Source organism: Heterodontus francisci, chromosome 30 (assembly GCF_036365525.1).
Source record: "Heterodontus francisci isolate sHetFra1 chromosome 30, sHetFra1.hap1, whole genome shotgun sequence".
Classification (NCBI taxonomy): Eukaryota; Metazoa; Chordata; class Chondrichthyes; order Heterodontiformes; family Heterodontidae; genus Heterodontus; species Heterodontus francisci.
The window spans coordinates 49,283,533-49,307,001 of NC_090400.1; the positions used below are offsets into that span (position 1 = coordinate 49,283,533).

The 23,469-nt window shown below is 43.1% G+C and overlaps 1 protein-coding gene across 3 annotated transcripts in view; it reads right to left on the minus strand.

The window, feature by feature from the left end:
• sgsm2 (small G protein signaling modulator 2) overlaps positions 1 to 23,469 on the minus strand; it is a 230,981-nt gene that overhangs the window by 32,460 nt on the left and 175,052 nt on the right. For all 3 annotated transcript variants that reach the window (XM_068010540.1, XM_068010539.1, XM_068010541.1), the window contains exons 4-11: positions 19,199 to 19,357; positions 14,952 to 15,019; positions 13,140 to 13,285; positions 10,555 to 10,689; positions 5,230 to 5,354; positions 4,651 to 4,718; positions 4,046 to 4,209; positions 2,826 to 2,958 (exon numbers count right to left, since the gene is read on the minus strand). In XM_068010540.1, the coding sequence (XP_067866641.1) occupies positions 2,826 to 2,958; positions 4,046 to 4,209; positions 4,651 to 4,718; positions 5,230 to 5,354; positions 10,555 to 10,689; positions 13,140 to 13,285; positions 14,952 to 15,019; positions 19,199 to 19,357 (998 nt within the window). The remainder of the gene's footprint in view (positions 1 to 2,825; positions 2,959 to 4,045; positions 4,210 to 4,650; positions 4,719 to 5,229; positions 5,355 to 10,554; positions 10,690 to 13,139; positions 13,286 to 14,951; positions 15,020 to 19,198; positions 19,358 to 23,469) is intronic.

Consider the following 23,469-nt stretch of genomic DNA (forward strand, 5'->3'; position numbering starts at 1 on the left):
AATTCGACTTCCACCCAAAACAGGCATGAAGCGGCCATGTAATTTACTACATCACCCGGTAATGTGGGAAGAGAGACACAAACCAAATTCCAGTTCGTGCCTCATTTCCAAATATTGGGTGAGCTGTCGCTTCTCACGCTGGTTATTGTGGTTCATCCATGCTGGCGGGGAAATGCAGGGTTGGGAACTCAAGTGATAAACGATGCCATTTTGAGGGAGTCTGTGCCTCTGAAAGGGAGGTGCACCTTGCCACTACTGCATGCTTCAAACTTGTAACTTGGAACAGGGAGAATCCACTATGAATTCTATAAGGGCTTCTCAATTCTCAGAAGTCTTTGTAGAGGAGATCAGTGTGGGAAATTAGGTCCTGCTTCTAGCTGACAGAAGGGCGTCAAGGTAAAGCGCACAGCGATAGTGGTCAGAGGTGGTTGAGCAGGTGAATGCAAATTTCATAGTGCCCAGTACTTGGCTGTAATGTCGAAAAAAGTAAATGATCTGACCAGAGCGGCTAAGGTAAGATTCCTAATTATACATCTCTTACTCTCTGCTTAGCCCTGCACCACCTGTAAATCCACCACTCGCAAACCTTTCTTTCCTCACTTCTCATCACCCTGGCAATGCGTCACTGAACCACAGTGCAACTACTACTTCTCTTACTCTCCCCTTACTCGCTCACACCTGTGGCATCTTTCACACACCCATCCACACTATTCTACCTTAACAGGCATCTTCTCAATTCTTCAGCAAGCTACACACTAGTGCACTCCGTTCCTTCTTGCAGGACCAGCTGGCCCACAATAAGAGGGAAAAGATGCACACAGGAGAAGTCACCATCATTTCAAGGCTTGTCTCTCTTGGAAGTGGCAGCCATTGATGTAATGTGGTCTACTCCAGAAAGCCAAGTGGTGAAGGATAGAACCAGCGCCTAATCTCTACACACACATTATAAGCTTTCATTCACAAAGATACACATTACAAACATGCACCTCCTAAACCCAACAACCACAGTTTCAGTCCGTTCCTATTTATAGGAACTCAACTGAATTCCCCAGTTAATGTCCACTACCTGAACACAATTAAATACTCAATTACTATTCAATTAAGATAGTGGGGAGAGGACAACCCAGAAATGTCACAACTGGCAAGGCAGGAGGATACGCTCCTCAGGGTATTTGTGCACCTTACCCTCCTTTTCCCTTCTCATTGAACTCACTCCCTCACACACTCTATAAGGTAACATGGTGCTACTTTGAGCTGCCAGTCATCCACTTCTGCTAACCCCCTGCTGCTCACTTCTCTTTCCAGATTCACTATGCGTGTAGCAGTGTCCACCAAGGGAGAGGCACATACTATCCTCTCTCAGGATGACAACATGCTTGCTTTCCCACTAGCCCCTCACAACCTGTGCACTTTTCTGCCAGACAGCTAGCTCATGAGTTCATGAATTAATCCATTTGCTTTGGTGAAGAGCGAATCAGTGACTTGATGCAGAAATGTACTGGACATTGACTACTTGGTTATGTGCTTAGGTCACCTGGAGTGACCTTGAGGTGTAGAAATTCAGAGCTACAGAATATGTAGCCCAGTGCTGGAACAGCCTTCCTGATGAAGCAAAGCTACTGGGAATACAGTTTCTTACTTAACTGGAAGAGAGATGTTGTGGTCCTGTAAACGTGCATGGTGTAAGGCCTGCTGCATCCTCCCCTCCTTTGTCCTCCTGCTATCTGCTGGTGATCTCTTCACTCTTGACTGGTTGCTCATGCTCCAGCCACAATGGCGGACTAAGCAGCACACCCATGTTGCCAGTGGAAATTTGTGCAGAAGCCCCCTGGGCAGAGATTATCCTCCAGCTCCCAAAGAACCAACACAAAATGGATGGCTGGGAGTTGAACTTCTCCTTCTCTACATTAACTCCTCTGCTCTAGCACTAACCACATGAGTCTGAACAGAGTTTTACCTTCCAGGATTTGAGATGTGCGTTCTCAAAGTTATTTGTGGGATAAAATTACACCCCTGCGCAGGATATATTAATTTCAATCACACAACATTCACCTCAATATTCTGGACGTAAAGTGACTGAACTCATTTTAGCAGGAAAGAGGAAGCTCTTCTAAATAGTGCCATGGGATCTTTTACATCCACCTGAGAAGGCTCTGGGTCTCAGTTTAACATCCCATGCAGAAAGGCAGTTTCTCTGACAGTGCAGCACTCTTTTCCATCCATCCCCTGATTGCAACTTCTATCCTTCCTTTCCTCCCTCACAGACAGACAGACAGACACACAGACATTGCAGCTTCTGCTTGCCAAAAACCTGAACATAAAATTAGTTAAATTATGAGACAAGTTTAATTCCTCTTACAATCAGTAGCTTTGACCGAATCCCAAAAAATATGTATACGAATGCAAAATCTATAAAAGAAATCCCCCGCTTCTTAAACCCTGTTGCAAAGGAGATTTGCAACCAGCTGGTAAAGCCAGAGCAAACTGCCTGCCTTGTCTGCAAGATAGAAAATCTCAGTGGGCGTGCAGGGTGATTGGTGATTTAATGCCGCCTGGTGTACGAACTCAATCATGCAGCTCCTGGGAGATTTCACCCAGTTCTCCTACTCGTTCAAATTGAATACAACCTTGACAGCAGGGAGTTACCACGCTCCTTACAGTCCAGTGATTCCAGATAGGGTAACAATTAAAAGACAAGCAAACGTGCACCAAAATCAAACCGCATTTGCACTTCAATGAATCGGGGAAGTCAAGGGAAGTGCAATGATATTGAACTTCAGAAGTCAGCTGAGAGGTGAACAATAATTCACTGAAAATAAACTCACCGTAGTCATTCTTCTGCCCAGGATAAATTATTCTGAATACATAATCAGTAGCTATTTCTTCCTCCGTCTGGTCTTCTTGGTCCACAGATTTGGCCCTGCTGTTTCTTTTCCGTAGTTTCGGAAAGACTTTGCCCTGAATGTTTGGGAAATACAGCAGTTAGTAGTGTTGCTAGTTATCAACTCTGTCTAAGCATTACATCGCTCATGAGTCAATTAAAAAGACTTGCATTTATATAGCGCCTTTCACAACCACTGGATTTCCCAAAGTGCTTTACAGCCAATGAAGTATCTTTGAAGTGTAGTCTCTTTTGTAATGTAGGAAACACAGCAGCCAATGTGTGCACAGCAAGCTCCCACAACTAGCAATGTGATCATAACCAGATAATCTGTTTTTGTGATGTTGATTGAGGGATAAATATTGGCCAGGACACCGGGGATAACTCCCCTGCTCTTCTTCTAAATAGTGCCATGGGATCTTTTACATCTACCCGAGAAGGCTCTAGGTCTCAGTTTAACATCTCATGCGAAAGGCAGCTTCTCTGACAGTGCAGCACTCCCTCGGTGGGAGTGGGACTTGAACCTACAACCTTCTAATTCAGAGGCAACTCAGCCACAGCTGACCCTCAAATGGACTTGACTCCAGCATCATATCTAACACCAGTTAAAATTAAGAGGAGCCCAAGAACTGATTGCTCTCAGTGCACAGGCCATAGTTCCTGCATCCTTTCTTTTGGATAGGCCCATTCACCACCTCTTCCTGTGGGGAAGATTTCCTCTGTGCTCTGTGTACAGGCTTGCCAATCGGTAACTAAAAAAAAAAAGGAGTGAAAGTCATAAATAAAGAACCTGTTTATGATTTTGCTACTCATGGATGAATTCTGCCCCATCTCTCCAAGTCCTTAAAGTAATATAATGTGCATTTTATTTTATACCAATCTCTCTTACTCCTCCTGAAGGCTTCTGCCCAAGGATTCCTAGGAATCAAATAATTTTTTTTTCCATCCCACTTTTCCTGAAGGTGCTGATTCTTCCTGGGGCACTGCCAGCCCTCCAGTACCTCATTCTTTATCCATGGCCTTAGACAGTGTATGATGTATTACCAGTATACATGGTTGAAAGGATGTTAGAATTGATAAATTTTTCTAGCCATTAGCAATTTAAAACTGATAGTGAGATCCCCTCTTCTAAAATGACAACAGTTCCTCGAGATATTGACCTACCTTTCCTCGCTGGGACCAAAGTGGGGGATCAAGCTGCCCTCGTGGTAACAGCCCATTTTCAAGGCAGGAGAGGAATGCCAACAAGTGACCACCCTGGGGGAAGTGGAGTGGAGGCCTCTGAATTCCATCCTGACTCACTAACACTAAAGTGCCTCCACTGTCAGCTGAAAACAAAACAAGGTAACAATATCATCCATCTGAAGCAATGTGTCTGCATCAGTCACTGAACAATTACCCCTTGGTTTAACCATTCCAGATTACTACATCTTAAGAAGAAAATTCACACTAATAGTACATATCGATAAGCAAGTCATCGACTTCTGCACATAGCAGGCAACATATATATGAAGGTGCAACGTAACAGTTTTCCTGTCCCTAAGGTTAATCACAAGTGCAATGCCTTTGGGGTTTGGGTTGATGTCTGTTTTTACACCTATTAAACCGCATGCTCACAAAAGTTGTGTTTTTGTTAGATTCATTTTATGTCACACCTGCCTATAGAACAAACAGGATACTAGCAGTCACAGCATGCTTATATCCTGACTATTAGAACACCAGCAATCAAGAAACGATTATGAGAGAGTATAAAGTGAAGAAATACTTACGTTGTTGATGGCAATGGATGCAGACTATCTGACTTAATGGGACAGTTAGGGCGTAATCCCAATAGACACTGAAAATGAATGGGAAAAATCATTATTTTAAAATTGTTTTTTCAATCCCTTGCAAATTTGAAAACAATTTATAAAAAATGCTTGATTCAAAATTTGTTTGTAATCAACTGAAGATTTCTCCTCCACAATAATGACAATATCTCAATTGTGTGATCAAGCCGCAAAGATAAGTACTAGGAATTTCCTTGGGTCTTCGTCGAATCAGCTGCTGGAATCCTAGAGTTGATGTATCATTGGGTTTTCTGCCAAAGTTACGGCAGATGAGTGGAAGAATCCCCCCGAAACATTCCCAGCGATGGAGTGCACTGATGGCTGCTGGTTGCAGTGGCAGTTACATTGACAATGGTTGTTGATGTAAAAATTGACCAAACAGAATAAACTTAGAACGAAAGCTGTTGGATGCTGAATTTCAACAAAAGATGCTGGAAACACTGGGAATAAACATTCTGTGTACAAGTGAAAACAAGATCCCCATTTTGGAATGTTTAGGAAATTTGAAGCATGTTTCACCTCTTTTCAAGCTCCGAATCTCCCAGAGTTCCATTCATGAGTTGGTTCGGGGTCCACTTCAGGGTTAAGTGTTCCGCAGACTGGTGAAGTGACAGGTATCCTGGAACAGTCTCCACATCCTCCTTCTGTCAAACAAAACAGAAACATTGACACTACAGCTGTTTTTAAGATGCGTGGCTGCCTGTCTGTGGGGTCTTGCATTGGTTTATGTCGGAAGCTTGAGGGCAGAAGTCCCCAGTCAGTAACATTCACAAATGGAAAATTTATATTGGGGCTAAAGCTTTAACTTTGAAATTCTCATCCTTGTTTTTTCAAATCATTCCATGGCCTCTCACCTCCCCGTTTCCGTAACCACCTCCAGCCCTACACGTGCTCGAGATGCCTGTGCTCCTTCAATTCTGGCTCCTTGCATTGCAAAGCATGTTGGGAAGCTTTACTATGTTAAAGAAGCTATATAAATGCAAGTTGTTTTTTTTAAAACAAAAACATTCCCAGGGTATGGCCATCGCTAGCAAGGCTTTCATTTATTGCCCATACCTAGCTTCCCTTGAGAAAATGGTAGTGAGCCTTCTTCTTGAACTGTTGCAGTCTATCTGGTGAAGGCCCTCTCACACTGCTCTTAGCTAGGGAGTCCCAGCGGCTCAGTGACAGTGGAAAAATAGGATATAGTGCGAACGCAGTAGGTATTCATGCGTGACCTTTGCTGATCGGGAATTCTACCCTCCCATCACATGAGCCAGTTTCCCTCTCCACAGATGCTGACTAGCCTACTGAGTGTTTTCCAGCGTTTCCTGTTTTTATTGTCAGCAGAGTGCCTCAGTTGGTATCTCATATCTGAGTCAGAAGGTTGTGGGTTCAACAACCAATTGATAGACTGGAGCACAAAATCGAGGCCGACACTCCAGTGTGGTACTGAGGGAGTGTTGCACTGTCGGAGGCGCCCTCTTTCAGAAGAGTTGTTGAATCTTGCGGAAGTAAAAAAAAATCGCATCTGTACTTTTTTGAAGAGCGGGGGAGTTCTTCCTGGTGTCCTGGCCAATCGACACCATTAAAACAGATTCATCTGGTCATTATCACATTGCTGTTTGTGGGAGCTTGGTGTGTGGTTCCTATGTTACAACAGCAACTATACTTAATTGGTTGTAAAGCACTTTGGGAGGTCCGGAGTTCCTGAAAGGTGCGATATCAATACAAATCTTTCATTCTGTTGTCAGTTCTCAGCCTGGCCACCAGATGGAGCAACACCATGGCAGCAAGGCTGTGGTGAAGTAAAGGGAGCATCCCTGTGAATCTGGCTGTAGCACATCTGAGCTGGAAACAGCTTGATCCCAAAAAAGAGGGTTAAAGTGAAAAAACAATCCCCCTTTCCAGCACCTAAAATCTCCTTTCTGATGAGCACAAAAAGAGCAACGAGGAATTTTTAAAATTCTAACAATTCCGCCAAATTATGGAGATGCATTCCCTGCTCATATCTTTAGATTAAGTTGAGAACTTTGTTCTATACACTAAACGAATATTTCTGTTCTGCCTCAGTATATGTCAAAGGAATTAATTACCACCGCCTCAGGATTTAAAACATCAATGATTCTTCTGTATCTGATAGTACTTTCAGATTGACAACATTGCGTTGAAACAAAACCACCTAGAAAGCACTGAATAGCTGAAAGAAAATTGTCAGAAATATCCAGCTGCTTCATGTTGTACTATTTTTCTAGCCATATTTTTGGATGACGATGATATATAAACTTTTGAAGCTGAACATAGGGCCCCAGGTTAGTGAGAATGGAGGTGTGGGAGGAGAGGAGAGGGGGAAAACAGCTAGAAATCTAGCTCATTATCCAATGACCTGCTGGAAAATATGTGTGCACACAGGAGGACCAATTCCTCCTCCCACCATCAACTACCACACTAACTATAATAATACAGTTTGCAAGATGGAAAATGCATACGAGATAATAGAGAGCTGCTAGCTGGACCCCAGCAGGGGGTCAATACCTTTGGGCAAGAGGAGGAGAAAATTCAGGAGTGGGGAAGTGTCAAGTACATTATTCCATTCCAATTCAGCAAAGTGGCTCATGCTGATTGGACTAGTTAATTAGTAATCAATGAGTGAATGCTGTTAACATCAAATCACTTGTTTCATTCTCTCTGACTGACATTATTGATTGTGCCAAAGCTTACTGAACTGGGTTTTGATTTTTTTGAAATAAAAAAGGTCTGTCTGTGTATGCCAAAGTAATTTCAAATAGATCAGACTGTCAGACCTCAATACAATTTCACTCAATAGACATGCGCAATGACGTTAGTTTTTTTTTAGGTTTACTAAAATTCAGATTCATAACTTAATGACAAGACCGAGCCCTTGCTTCCTGATAGGGGTTACTGCTGGCATAACTTTGGGAGACTGACGGCAGAACTCCATTTAAACTCTGGAACACTGATTGCCAGAGGAAGAGATTGTGCAAGTAGATGTTGTAATGACTGGAATCCATAGCTTTGAGCTTCTAATGCAACCCCATTCATTTCACTGGGAGGGTTCAGGTTCAGCAGAACTCTGCCAATATCCTGTCTAATTACTACAGTAGGGGACCTGAATTAATTTCACCCCACGCATGTTGGGCACTAGTTAATGTATTTGCATAAAATTCCTCTGCTTGCTGTTTTATGAGGATACAATAAGTAGCCAAGCGATTACGGTGCTGGACTAGTTATCCAGAAGCCAAGTGTTCAAATCCCGCCACGGTACATTGTAAAACGGAATTCAGTAAATCTGGTAAGTTTGTAGGCTAGCACTAGGAACAATGACCATGAAGAGAGAAATACTTACATTTATATAGTGCCTTTCATGACCATAGAACATCCCAAAGTGCTTTATAGCCAATGAAGTACTTTTGAAGTGTAGTCACTGTTGTAATGTTGGAAATGCGTCAGCCATTTTTTACACAGCATGATCCCACAAACAGCAATGCCATAATGATCAGATAATCTGGTTTTGTGATATTGATTGAGCGATAAATACTGGCCAGGACACCAGGGAGAACTCCCGTGCTCTTCTTCAAAATAGTGCCACGGGATCTTTTACATCCACCCAAGAGGGTAGACGGGTCCTCGGTTTAATGGCTCATCCGAAAGACGGCACCTCTGACAGTGCAGCACTCCCTCAGTACTGCACTGGAGTTGATTTTTTTTGCCTTCAAGTCCTGGAGCGGGTGTTGAACTCGAAAACTTCCTACTCAGAGAGGCAAGATACCAACTGAGCCGCGGCAGACACACTAAAAATAAAAGCAAAATACTGCGGATGCTGGAAATCAGAAATAAAAACAGAAAGTACAGCAAATACTCAGCAGGTCTGGCAGCATCAGTGGACAGAGAAGCAGAGTTAACTTTTCAGGTCGGTGACTTTTCATCAGAACCAGATTGTCATCATATCTGATTTAATTTATTAATATCCTTCCCTGCCTCCCTTACCTGCTCTGGCCTGGTATGACTCCAGTTCCACATGATATGGTGGACTAAACAGAATATAGATTTGTGCTGGTGGAAAGCTTAAAGGAGAGGAGGAAAGGGAAATACAAATGAGGTCCTGTATTTTATGTAAACTCCAGAAGTGAATGGTGGTAGACAATTGAACAACTAACTGGAGGAGGCTCAAAAAACATCCCCATCCTCCATAATGGGGGAGCCCAACACGTCAGTGCCAAAGATATCCAACAGCAGTGCAACCATTTTCAGCAGAAGTGCCGTGGATGATCCATCTCGTCCTCCTCCTGAGGTCCCCACAATCATAAATTCTAGTCTTCAGCCAATTTGATTCACTTCACATGATATCAAGGCAAAGCTCAAGCCACTGGATACAGGAAAGGCTATGGGCCCTAACAACATTCCAGCTGTGGTACTGAAGACTTGTGCTCCAGAACTAGCTGCACACTTAGCCAAGCTGTTCCAGTATAGCTACAACACTGGCATATACCCAACAATGTGGAAAATTGCCCAAGTATGTCCTGTCCACAAAAGTAGGACAAATCCAATCCGACCAATTACAACCCCATCAGTCTATACTCAATCATCAGAAAAGTGATGGAATCTGTCAACAGTGCTATCAAGCAGCACTTACTCAGTAATAACCTGCTCACTGATGCTCTGTCTGGGTCCCAGACCTCATTACAGTCTTGGTCCAAACATGGACAAAAGAGCTGAATTCCAGAGGTGAGGTGACAGTCCTTAACTTCAAAGCAGCATTTGACCAAATATGACATCAAGGAGCCCTAGCAAAATTGACATCAATGGGAATCAGGGGAAAAACTGTCCACTGGTTGGAGTCATACCTAGCACAAAGGAAGATGGTCGTAGTTATTGGAGGCTACTCATCTCAGCCACGGGACATCGCTGCAAGAGTTCCTCAGGGTAGTGTCCTAAGCCTAACCATCTTCAGCTGCTTCATCAGTACCCTCCAATATAAGGTCAGATGTGGGGATGTTTGCTGATGACTGCAGTGTTCAGTACCATTCAAGACTCCTCAGATAAAGCAATCCGTGTCCACATTCAGGCTTAGGCTGATAAGTGGCAAGTGACATTCACGCCACACAAGTGGCAGGCAATGACCATCTCCAACAAGAGAGAATCTAACCATCTCCCCTTGATGTTCAAAGGCAGGACCATTGCTGAATCCCGTACCATCAACATATTGGAGGTTACCATTGGCCATAAACTTAACTGAACCAGCCATATAAATACTGTGGCTACAAGAGGAGGTCAGAGGGTGGAAATCCACGACTCTCCAAAGCCTGTTCACCATCTACAAGGCATAAGTGAGGAGTGTGTTGGAATACTCTTAACATGCCTGGATGCAGCTCCAACAACACTCAAGAAGCTTGAAACCATCCAAGGCAAAGCAATCTGCTTGATCGGCACTGCATCCACCCCCTTAAACATTCACTCCCTGCACCCCTGCTGCACAGTGACAGCACTTCAGCAACTCGCCAAGGCTCCTTCCAAACCCCCGACCTCCACCACCTAGAAGAACAAGGGCAGCAGATGCATGGGAACACCACCACCTGCAAGTTCCCCTCCAAATCACCCACTATCCTGACTTGGAACTATATCACCTTTCCTTCACTGTTGTTGGGTCCAGATCCTGGAACTCCATCCCAAACAGCACTGTTGATGTACCTACACCACATGGACTGCAGCTGTTCAAGAAGGTGGCTCACCACCACCTTCTCAAGGGCAATTAGGGAAGGGCAATAAATGTTGTTCGTTACGCTGGTACTGATTTTGGTCACCCCATCACCAGAGGTCAGATGTCTCTTGCTATGCACTACTTACTGGCTGGACAAGTACATTATTTTTTCCATACAGCAGATGTGTTCTGGAATTTTGATGTAATGACTCCACATATTCCCTCGCTGAAGCTGCAAATTTATCTTCTGACATGCTTCCACTCGAGTGACGCTTTCTTATCTGTAAAATACAAAATACACCAATTTCATAAACTTGTTACTGCTCTGTCCAATCATCACCCCAACCTCTGGCACTTCATCCATGTGAGCATCAGGCATTTGTGAGGCTTGACCCTGAATGTGAGCACAGGGTATTTGACTGTGAGGGCAATTTCAATGGAGCCCAATCCTTACCTGATGTCCAAACAGCGGTAACCACAACAATTTTTCCATTTTTTTTTTTAACAAACACACAATTGTAGTGCTACTGTTACACTAGATCAGCTAACAACAGAGACCAGAGATTGAAAGTGGGAATGTCTCATTTACTTGGTCCATCTATTCACTGAGCCACTGGCAACTGGATCTTTAAATCTAGACCCATACATCATTTAATAAGCTAACATAGTACAGAAATGTTAAGTAATCACACAAGATAAATTTATGTGAAGGCTGTTTGGTCTATTTGATTTAATTCTCCCAGAGCACCAATCCTACCACCTCCTCTTTGCGTTATCTAGCTGCTTCTTCATTGAGTCCTTTATCCTAGCTTTGAACACCCTACCCGGCAAACGCATTCCAGCTTTTGATCACACTCTTGTGTAAAGGGATACTTCATGGCACCTGTTGTAAAGTTTTCCTCTACAATCAGTAGCATGGTGGTTATGATACTAGACTAGTATTACAGAGGCCTGGACTAATGACCCAGAGACATGAGTTCAAATTCCACAGTGGTAGCTGGGGAATTTAAACAACTTATATTTATAAAGCACCTTTAATGTAATAAAATGTCTCAAGGCATTTCACAGGAGCATTGTAAAACAAAATATGACACCGAGCCACATAAGGAGATATTAGGTCAGATGACCAAAAGCTTGGTTAAGGAGGTTGGTATTAAGGAGTGTCTTAAAGGAGGAAAGCAAGGTAGAGAGGCAGAGAGGTGTAGGGAAGGAATTGCAGTGCTTGGGGCCTAAGCAACTGAAAGCATGGCCAACAATAGTGGAGTGATTAAAATTGCAGATGCTCAAGAGGCAAGAATTAGATGAGCGCAGATATCTCAGAGGGTTGTGGGGCTGGAAGAAATTACAGGAGATAGGGAGGGAAGAGGCATGGAGTGATTTGAAAATTTTGTGATGCGAAATTTGAAATCAAGATGTTGCTTGACTGGGAGTCAATGTAGATCAGAGAGAATAGGGGTGATGGGTGAACTGGACTTGGTGCGAGTTAGGACACAGGCAGCAGAGTCTTGGATGACCTCAAGTTTATGGAGGGTATAATGTGAGAGACCAGCCAGGAGTGTGTTGGAATAGTCAACTCTGGAGGTAACAAAGGCATGAATGAGGGCTTCAGCAGCAGATGACCCGAGATGGGATGTAGTTGGGCGATGTTACAGAGATGGAAATAGGCGGTCTTAGTGATGGCACAAATATGTGCTCGGAAGCTCAAATTGAGGTCAAGTATGACACCAAGGTTGCAAACAGTCTGGTTTAGTCTCAGACTGTTGCCAGGGAGAGGGATGGAGTCAGTAGCTAGGGAATGGAGTTTGGGGTTGGGACTGAAAATATTGGCTTCAGTCTTCCCATTATCTAATTGGAGGAAATTTCTGCTCATCCACTACTGGATGCTGGATAAGCAGCCTGATAATTTAGCAACAGTGGAGTCGTTGAGACAGGCAGTGGTGAGGTAGAGCTGGGTATTCTCAGTATACATGTGACAATTAACACTGTGCTTTCGGATGATGTTGCCAAGGGGCAGAATGTAATCGAGAAATAGGAGGGAGCTAAGGATAGCTCCTTGGTGGACACCTGAGGTAGTGGTGCAGGATCAGGAAGGGAAGCCATTGCGTTCAATTCAATTAATTAAATAAATCTGGAATAAAAAGCTATTCTCAGTAATAGTGACTATTAAACTACTGGATTGTTGTAAAAACCCATCTGGATCGCTCATGACCTTTAAGGAAAGAAATCTGCTGTCCGTACCCAGTCTGGCCTAAATGTGACTCCAAACTCTTAACTGTCCTCTGAAATGGCCTAGCAAGCCACTCAGTTGTATTCAAGGTGACTCACCAGCATCGTCTCAAGGGCAACTAAGGATGAGCTCATGATTGAATAAAAAACTTGCACCCTCTTGTCCTGCCGCCCTGATATATCCAAAAGTATAGTTCTGAGTTTTCTTTCCCTATCTTGTATATCACTAGAATTGTCTTCTGTAATTCTTCACTTGTCAAGGCTGTGGCTTGTCAAGATCTTCCTCACAATTTATCCTTCTCATTGATGTGGAATCAGTCTGCTCGACTGACACCATTTAATCAACAAGCAGCAGTATTAATGAATTAAAACACTCAGTTGCAACTTGAACAATTAGCAAAGTAATTTTCATTTCCAGTCTATAATATTTCATTTATTAAACTGGCCATCGTTCCACTAATATCGGATGTGTGTTAAACAGCTTTCAGATTATATTGATTCTTACACCAAGTGCGGGCCGTTTGGATGGGGAATCCTGGTGTCCGTGTGCTCCATGAATACGGTGTCTTTGCACTAGTTCATCTGCCGATGGATCAGTCCAGTAATGGTCAGCAGTTTTAAGTTTTGTGTACTCTAATGCACAAGGACCAACTGTAACAGAAAGCATAAAATAAAATTAATTTTCTTGTGCACTAAGGCAGAACAAGGTCAATGTGAAATCAGAATACAAACATAAATCATATTATAAATTATGCTGTTTGACACATTTGCTTACGGCAGTTGCATTAACGCTGCCCCAATTAAATTGTATTCATCCTTGTGTATCCCAGACATGCTCCAGGTTGGGATTGGGTCTCACTCAAAGCACAAGTTATGGTTTCTGTTCACACACTCTCCCCCAATATAAGCAACAGCATGTCGGGATATTCCAAAATTCTTTGTTGCGTTGGGCCTGTTTTTAAAAAGTGAAAGATCAGATTGGAGTTCAAAGCAGTTTTGCTCATCTCCCAACGCTGGCCATTTGAGAGTTGAGAAAACAGGACCTGGCGGGGGAGATGGTTTTCGGCCATCCGGACACAGTGTCCAGTCCATCGAAGTTGACTTTGCAGGAGTTTTGCCTGAATGCTTGTGGAGCCGGCTTCGAGAAGGACACTAGCATTTGTGCGATGGTCCTCCCAATGGATCTGGAAGAAGCGGCAGAGGCACTGCTGGTGGAATTTCTCTAGCGCTCTTATGTGTCGCTGATACACAGTCCAGGTCTCACTGCAGTACAGGAGTGCGTTGACGCCAACTGCTCTGCACATTAGGACTTTTGTTTGACTTGCGGAGGTCTTTGTTGTCAAGCACTTGCTGCAGTAGTTTGTAGAAGGCTGAGCTGGCACCGCTGATCTGGTGTTGGATCTCCTCATCAATGGTGGCCTTTTGAGAGACGTATGGGAAGTGCTCAACATATTCCAGTGAATCCTTCAATGTACGTGGGAGGTGGAATAGTTGGCTGATTAGGTGTGGGTTAATCTGGAGGTTTTGTTTCGATAACATTCAAGGACAGGCAGAGTCTCTTGTATTGAAGAGATCGAAAGCGGCTTGCAAATCTGGTACAGAGTGGGCAATGACCTGCAGTCATCCGCGAACTGTAGCTCATGTATGCCTATGGTGGTCAGTTTAGTTTTGGCGTGAGGCAACTGAGGTTAGAGTTTTCCATCTAGGCGCTATTTAATACAAACACCAGAGGGCAGTTGATCATTGCTGAAGTAAATAGCCACTGTCAGGTACACTGTAAATAGTATGGGGGCTATAATGCAACTTTACTTGACCCGGGTCTGGGTTTTGAAGGTGTCTGTTTCAGATCTCCCACTTAATCCTGCAAATGCTCCATGATGATATGACTGCAACTGGCTTGTGATGATTCTTGGAAATCCAAATCTTCGCAGCACAATCCAGAGTCTCGCAATTTACTGAATCAAATGCTTTGGTCAGGTCGATGAATGCAATAAAGGGTTCCTGGTGATGTTCTTGACATTTTTCTTGAATTTGTCTGGCAACAAAGACTTTGGCAGAGGTTCCTCTGGAAGGTCTAAAGCCATATTGTGTCTCGGGGAGGATTTCCTCAGCCACAGGAAGTCAGCGATCCAGGAGAATGCAGGTCAGGATCCTTTCATCCTGTATGGCTTGGTACCACACAGGCTGACAGACTGAGGAAGCAGATGGCAGGAATCTTTACATTGTACACAAATTTCATATTTACAAAAAAAAGCTGTCTTTATCCCATTTTACATATTTACTAATCATTAGAAGGATATTAATTCAGAACCCTTACCAAGCAGAGATGCTAGTATCGGCCCACAGACTGGATCTGACATTAGAGCTTGCTTTTCATAGTATTTACTGGAAGGTATAAAATGATATAACAGTATTTATATCCGAGAAATACAGGAAGCGCCACATTCAAGAGGTAAAGGCCTAGAAATTGGATCGGGGCACAATCCAGGTGCAGCACATACTGCCAGTGCCTGCCTAATGATGACGATGCAGGACCATGGCAAATTGGGTAGTACTGGCAAGTTGCAGGAGGATGCCATGTCGCCAGAGGCAGTTGACCGGATGCAGAGGGTGGGGGAAAGAGCGAAGTAGATCAACTGAGATGCCAGTCGGAGGTGCTCAGTCCGGGAATGGGGGCGTGCTCCTTCTGGCTCCATATTCAGTTAAGCAGCCTCCAGGGATCCATTTAAGGGCAGCTGGTTTGGTTGCTGTGTGGTCAGTCAAAACAAATTTTACAAAGGGGGCCCGGGAAAGATGTTAGGGTGGCAATTTGCATAAGCAATGGGATCAACTCCAGCTTCATGCAGACATCCCGGATAACGATAGAGTGCCCAGCCCAAAATGGCACGCAGTGCATTTCTATAATGTTCTGTGCACCCTACACACCATATGGACCCTGAAGAACAAGTTTTATGCCTGTAAAATGGGCACAACACAATGGAATTTCTAGGCCAAAATGTTTGAAATCACATATATAAATAAATCAGGTGAAGAATAATAGCAGAGATGGAACTTAATGGTCCCGTCCTTAATCCCCACATTGGAATCTGAATCTTTGAATTATAAACTTTAAAGCTGGTTGTTGGTGCAGCATATTGGTGTATCGGCTCATTGCATCGAGGATGTAAGTTGCAGGCTTTAAATTCAATCTCAACTCTGCCAGCTGGAAAAGGCTTTGAGAAGAGGAAAGGGCCAAGCAAATGCTAGGTCAATTAAACCAAACTCTTTTGACCCATCTCCTAAAGCAGGGTCTGCAACCTCTGCTCTTTAACATCTTATTTGTGCCTCCCAACCTTTTCCAGTTTGATCGTATTAACATGAATAAAAGTCTAAAAACAATTAAGTCACGAAAAGTAAGCTGTGTTTTTATTGTGGGGATAAAATGCTAATCATATGCTATACTTTTCAGTTTCAAATGATTATTTTAACCAAAATCATCATCGTTCTCTAAATAAACCTGCTCCAGTGGTATAGTTATAGACGATGGGCTGAATTTTACGAGTGTGCCGCAGTTTGCGGGGGGCGGCTGCTGCGTCCCCAGCAAAGGTGCCCAATGCCAGCGCGCAGGAGCCGGTACCATTTTTAAAGGGCTGTAAGCCCTTCAGTAGCCTTTTAAAATTTAAAGGTCCCAATCACCGGGATATAATACAATGTCATGTCAAATAGAAATCACTTCTCGCACCCCACCCAGTGGGTAAATTAAACATTAATCGCACTCTTCCCCATAATAAACCTTTAATAGTATTCTGAACTTACCCCCAAAATTTGTTCCCTTTGGCCCTCAACCCCTTCCCACCATCCCATTAGCCAGTAAAGATTGTTTTCCCTGCTCTGCCACCCCTCCCGCCCTGAAAATTCTATTACTCCCCCCTCCCCACCAGGTTCTCGCCTGGAACTCCGTGTGGTGTTCCGAAGGCGCGAAGCATGAACGGTGGCCGTAATATCGGTGTGGGACGGCTGCCGCCAGCAGTTAAGTATATTTGAAACTCCTTTGGTATGATTTGCATAGGTATATGAAGGGCCCACCGTCTGTCGGCGGGGGTCGCTGCACCAAGGTCCCCCCGCCGCCGGTAATATGTGGCGGGCCCTTCTTGACATCGCGGGTCGAGGTCGGCCTCTTGCCGCAGGATTTTAACAGCCCACGCGCTGCGACTTGCGGCATCGAGGGGCCGGTAATATTCAGCCTGATGGTTTCGGTTAATAAAAGCCTTTGGTTCAAGGAACAGGTTTTATGTTCACGACTATTACTGTTTCTAATATAGCTGAGATAACAAATTATTCTGAATGTGCTATTGGAAGATTTTTTTTAACCACAAGAATCAATAATGGTATTAATTCTATGCATCTTTTATTCAAGTTTGTTTTAAAGATGACTACTGACAATTAAAGTTAAAAAAAAGTAAAAAAATGCGACAATTCAAAGTTAGGTCTATGTGAATTTCTATTGATACATAATTTCAGCGTATTTATTTAATTATATATATGAAAATTATACAGTCTACCAGAGATACTTGGTAATTTGCCAAATATTTGGTTTAGAAATGCCCAATTTTTATCTTGCACCTCCCAATAGATTTTATTTTAGGTATTTATTAAAAAAAAAAGGTTCTTCAGGTTAAATAAACGTTGCAGGCCCCTGTCCTAGAGGCTGGTGACAGCTGCATTGGCAATTGACCGGAACCAGCTCATCTGGCTACCTTAATGAACTGGGGATCAGTGAGTGGTACCTTGCTGCAGGGGAGAATAGCCCCAAGAGGCACATAACGGAAGTAAATAACATGAAAATGACTGGTGGCTAGAGGGTTATTAGCACAGGATTTGACTATTCTCAACCTACAGGTACAAAGAAAATCCTGTGCTGGATGGACTACCAATCTCTATAAATAGGTTTCCATGGGACGAATGGCCATTTTTTGCTTCCTTTTTTCCCAAGCTTTTATAAAAATCTGAGGTCAATATCTGGTTGGGAATGAGATTGAGATGATCAAATAGTCCACAGGAAAGGACAGTCCTGGGCTGGGGGTATGCTGCGTTGTGTGTGGAGGGCAGCAAGCTAGCATGCATTAGTACAGATGGATGAATATTCTTGAGTATTACTTGATCGTATGGGGCATCAGGGAATATTGATGCAGAATGCTCACTCAGGAGACTGAATGGGTGGGGTATGGTCCATGATTTGGGGATAGTGTCTGGTTCAGGGAAGGGTGGGGTGAGGGATCTTTTCTCAATTCATGCTTATGTTCTTAAGCAGCAGCTTTCAGGGCCAGGGTGGGGGATGGGAAGGAATTGCGGATTGGGGTTTATGTCCAGTATTAGCCACATACTGGCTTCCAGATCTCAACAGTGCTACTGTGGGGAGGCAGCCAGTGGAACACATGATATTCCCCACCTCCCTATGGGAAAACAAATACAGATTCAGCTCATGCCACTCACAACACCCAACCACGCCCGTCCATCAACCAGAAATGGTGAATGGTGCAGAATACCCCATGAAGAGGAGAAATTACCTTTAAGAGAAGGAGTGTCAAAACCTCAAAAGAAACACAAGAATACACTTTCACCTAATGGACATGAAGAAGCCTAATGTAGAACTACCAACCCAAATAATACTTTACACACTTATAAACAAAGAGACATAATATTCACATTCCTGATATTTAAATACTTCTTGATTCATTCTAATCTGATTAACCTTTGGGAAATTCTGGTTCTTTTAAAGCTGACCCTTTTTCCTCCCAAAAGAAAATTGCAGTTCAGAAAAATAATTTCATTTTCAATTAATTTTAATTGACTATAGCTCCAATTCCATTTGGCTTTAAAATCCTCAAAAATCAATTATTTGATGGTGATTCAAAATTGATTAGCATAGAACTTTGATTACAGACCACAATGGAGGGTTTTCCTGGATAACTGAGTTTCCAGCTTCTGACTGGTCTATATAGATTATGGCTTCAGCCTATGAAAATAAGATCTATTTGATCCATTTTAAAAATAACATATCATTGAAATAAAATGCTGGTATCACAACTCTACCTGTCTCCAACACCCTGAACCTTGTCTTTTGGTCTGAAGCTAAATACAAGAGTTGTCTGAATAGTCAAAGCTAGGTAGCAATTTAATAAATTGGATCAAGAATGTTGCATCTACAAAAATCAGTTAAAATACTTAATTGAACTTTAGCTGGTTGAAGCAAAATCCATGCTCAACTCTCATGAACATTTGTGGAGTTAATCAAGGTTCCACTTATATCTAGTTAAATATCAGATTCTACATCTGTTGAGGTTTTCAATTGTTTGTTAGATTCAATTGGGTCAAAGGTGGGTAAATGGGGCTGAGGTAGAGATCAGGCATGATCTAATTGAATGGTGGAAAAAGCCCATGAAGCTGAATGGCCTCCTCCTGTTCCTGTGTCAATATTGTTTGAGGGGCCAGCTTTCCTGTACTAGCTCCACTGTGATGGTTAGGCAGAGCTGATGAATTAATACATTGGATGACTGTACTGCCAATTACATATCACAATCCTACCTGGAGTTGTCAACAATGTACTGTACGATTTTATCCAGGACCTTCTCAAACAAGGCTGTGCGCACCCAGATGTGTTTGATAGCCTGAGGTGTAAGAGTTGGGCTCTTGGATATTGATCCCTGCCTCTTCAGAGATTCCTGTCCATTTGACTGATTTTTCCTGCCAATACATATGCGAGCGAAAGAGTTTAAAACTTAAAAAGGAATAAATCAGTACCCTCATTAAAAATCAATTGCTCCAAATACTACTACACCTTTTGAATAGTGATTTTTACATGATTTAATCAGCTAAAATCTCATCTTATTTACGTGAAGTTAATTTTATACAATGTGCTTCTTCTCTGTGTAAAGACCACATTGCTATCATTAGCCATAATATTTTTATTTAGACATGATTGGCAGATTCAAACTCTTGTGATGGAAGGGAGTCATACACACCAGAAATATCGGAGTTCAATGCCCAATTTATGCTACGTTGGCCATTCTCAGTTGGGTTAGCAGTGGGCATGCTAGATACGGGTTTGATGTCTGTGGGCTAGGGTTGGCAAGAAAAAAAGAGCTCGAGATACAAAAAATAAACAAAAAGGCTGATGGAATGATAGCCTTGACAAGTAGAGGGCTAGGCCTTAAAAGGGGTGGAAATTTTGCTAGAGCTACACAAAGCTCTGATTAGACCACATTTGGAATGCTGTGTACAGTTCAGGGCACCGCACCTTAGAAAAGGTATGCTGGCTTTGGAAAGTAGGGCAGATTCACCAGAAGGCTCCAAGGGTTAGAGATTATATAAATGAAGCCTTTAATCATTGGAACATAGAAAGCAAAGGGATGATTTAATTGAGGTTTTAGCATTTTTCCATTGTGGGAGAGTCTAGGACAAGGGACATAACTTTAAAATCAGAGCCAGGCCATCCAGGAGAGAAGTTAGAAAACACTTCCTCATGCAAAGCATGGTAGAAGTGTGGAAATCTCTCCCACAAAATGCAGTAAATGATAGATTTAAAATTAATAATTGAACTATGATCAATAGATTTTTGCTAGACAAGGGTACAAAAAGATATGGAGCCAAGGCAGGTGGATGGCGTTAATATATAGATCTCACTGAATGGTGGAACAGGCTTGAGGGACTGAATGGCCTACTCCTCTTCCTATGTTCCTAGGAGTTCCACTCCTGATTGCTAGCCAGTGCCTCCTGCTGGACAGTGCTTGCACAGACTTTGGACGTGAACACAAGATAAGTCCAGCTGTGACGCTCCCCACGGGGAGTGAACGACAGACTATAGTCACTGTGTGCCAACACTTGAAGAATGGCATGGTATTAAAGGGTGCTATAGCCCAGCCTGAGCCAGTGCTTTGATAAGTGGAGAAATTAAAAACATATTTCCATCCATCACATGATACCAGGAGTGATCTATCGAACATGCAGGTTGATATTACATGAAGCTGAGAAAAAAAGATTCAAATTATACAATCTATCATATAGATTATTAATGCTTCATCTGATTTTAATTTACTTGTTAATTGCAGAATTGGCATGCCAGTAGCTAAAAAGTTAAGTCAATAAATTAAGTGATAATCAGGTAACAAATGAAATAAAGAGTGGGGATCATTCTTGTGCACACTGACTGTGCAGGAATAATAAGCTAAGATGGAGGGAACCAAGGCCAATGATCATTCCAATGGGAACTGTTCTTTACAACACTGACCTCTTACCAGCATAATCTGTAATACCCGCAGCTGGTCTTTATCCCCACCTCAGCAGCAATGTGCGGCACAGTGGCGCAGTGGTTAGCACCACAGCCTCACAGCTCCAGCGACCCGGGTTCAATTCTGGGCACTGCCTGTGTGGAGTTTGCAAGTTCTCCCTGTGACTGCGTGGGTTTCCTCCAGGTGCTCCGGTTTCCTCCCACATGCCAAAAGACTTGCAGGTTGATAAGTTAAATTGGCCATTATAAATTGCTCCTAGTATAGGTAGGTGGTGGGGGAATATAGGAACAGGTGAGGATGTGGTAGGAATATGGGATTAGTGTAGGATTAGTATAAATGGGTGGTTAATGGTTGGCACAGACTCGGTGGGCTGAAGGGCCTGTTTCAGTGTTGTATCTCTAAAATGTAAAAAAAAAAATGTAAACCACTAACATACTCTTTACTTCTCCCTTCTCCCCCACCCCTGATAAACTAAAGTTTGGAAACTTCAATTAGTGAAGCCAAATTGGACTTTGGCAGAATTTCCTTGCTCCAGTCGCTCCTTGAAATTCAATCTGAGATGGCCTAGCTCTGAGTTCATGTCTACAGAATATAAAACACAGCAACGAATGACTAAAAGATTGATAAGGAAGGTAAAATTAGAGCACAAGAGAAAGCTAGCAAGAAATATAAAGACAGATAGTAAGACTTTCTATAGTTATTTAAAAAAATTTATCAAAGTGAGCATTGTTCCTATAGAAAGAGAGTCTGAGGAATTAATAACGGATAATAAGGAGATGGCAAATGAATTGGACAGATATTTTGCATCAGTCTTCACTATTGAGGATACAAGTAACATCCCAGTATTAGCTGTAAGTCAGGAAATGGAAGGGAGTGAGAAACTCAAGAAAATTACAATCACCAGGGAAGGTGGTACTGAACAAATGGTTGGAGCTGCGGGCTGACAAGTCCCCGGGTCCTGATGGACTTCATCCTAGGGTGTTAAAAGTGGCTAGTGAGATAGTTGACGTGTTAGTTTTAATTTTCCAAAATTCCCTAGATTCGGGGAAGGTTCTGTTAGATTGGAAAATAGCAAATGTAACTCCTTTATTCGAAAAGGGGAGATAGAAAGCATGAAACTACAAGCCAGTTAGCTTAACATCTGGCTTAGGGAAAATGTTAGAAGCTATTATTAAAGGCGTTACAGCAGGGCAGTTAGAAAAATTCAAGGTAATCAGGCAGAGTTAACATGGTTTTGTGAAAGGGAAGTCATGTTTAACCAATTTATTGGAGTTCTTTGAGGGAGTTTCATGTGCTGTGGATAAAAGGGAACTGGTGGATGTACTAACAAACAAAGAACAGTTCAGCACAGGAACAGGCCATTCGGCCCTCCAAGCCTGCGCCGATCTTGATGCCTGCCTAAACTAAAACCTTCTGCACTTCCGGGGACCGTATCCCTCTATTCCCATCCTATTCATGTATTTGTCAAGATGTCTCTTAAATGCCATTATCGTACCTGCTTCCACCATCTCCCCTGGCAGCAAGTTCCAGGCACTCACCACCCCGTGTAAAGAACTTGCCTCGCACATCCCTTCTAAACTTTGCCCCTCTCACCTTAAACCTATGTCCCCTAGTAACTGACTACCCACTCTGTCCATGCCGCTCATAACTTTGTAAACCTCTATCAAGCGGCACAGTGGCGCAGTGGTTAGCACCGCAGCCTCACAGCTCCAGGGACCTGGGTTCGATTCCGGGTACTACCTGTGTGGAGTTTGCAAGTTCTCCCTGTGTCTGCGTGGGTTTTCTCCGGGTGCTCCGGTTTCCTCCCACAAGCCAAAAGACTTGCAGGTTGATAGGTAAATTGGCCATTATAAATTGTCACTAGTATAGGTAGGTGGTAGGGAAATATAGGGACAGGTGGGGATGTTTGGTAGGAATATGGGATTAGTGTAGGATTAGTGTAAATGGGTGGTTGATGTTCGGCACAGACTCGGTAGACCGAAGGGCCTGTTTCAGTGCTGTATCTCTAATCTAATAATCTAATCTAATGTCACCCCTCCACCTCCGTCGCTCCAGTGAAAACAATCCGAGTTTATCCAACCTCTCCTCATAGCTAATGCCCTCCAGACCAGGCAACATCCTTGTAAACCTCTTCTGTACCCTCTCCAAAGCCTCCACGTCCTTCTGGTAGTGTGGCGACCAGAATTGCACGCAATATTCTAAGTGTGGCCTAACTAAAGTTCTGTACAGCTGCAGCATGACTTGTCAATTTTTATACTCTATGCCCCGACCGATGAAGGCAAGCATGCCGTATGCCTTTTTGACTACCTTATCCACCTGCGTTGCCACTTTGTGACCTGTGGACCTGTACGCCCAGATCTCTCTGCCTGTCAATACTCCTAAGGGTTCTGCCATTTACTGTATACTTCCCACCTGAATTAGATCTTCCAAAATGCATTACCTCACATTTGTCCGGATCTTCCAAAATGCATTACCTCACATTTGTCCGTACTTAGATTTCCAGAAAGCATTTGATAAGGTGCCACAACAAAGGTTATTGCAGAAAATTAAAGCTCATGGTGTAGGGGG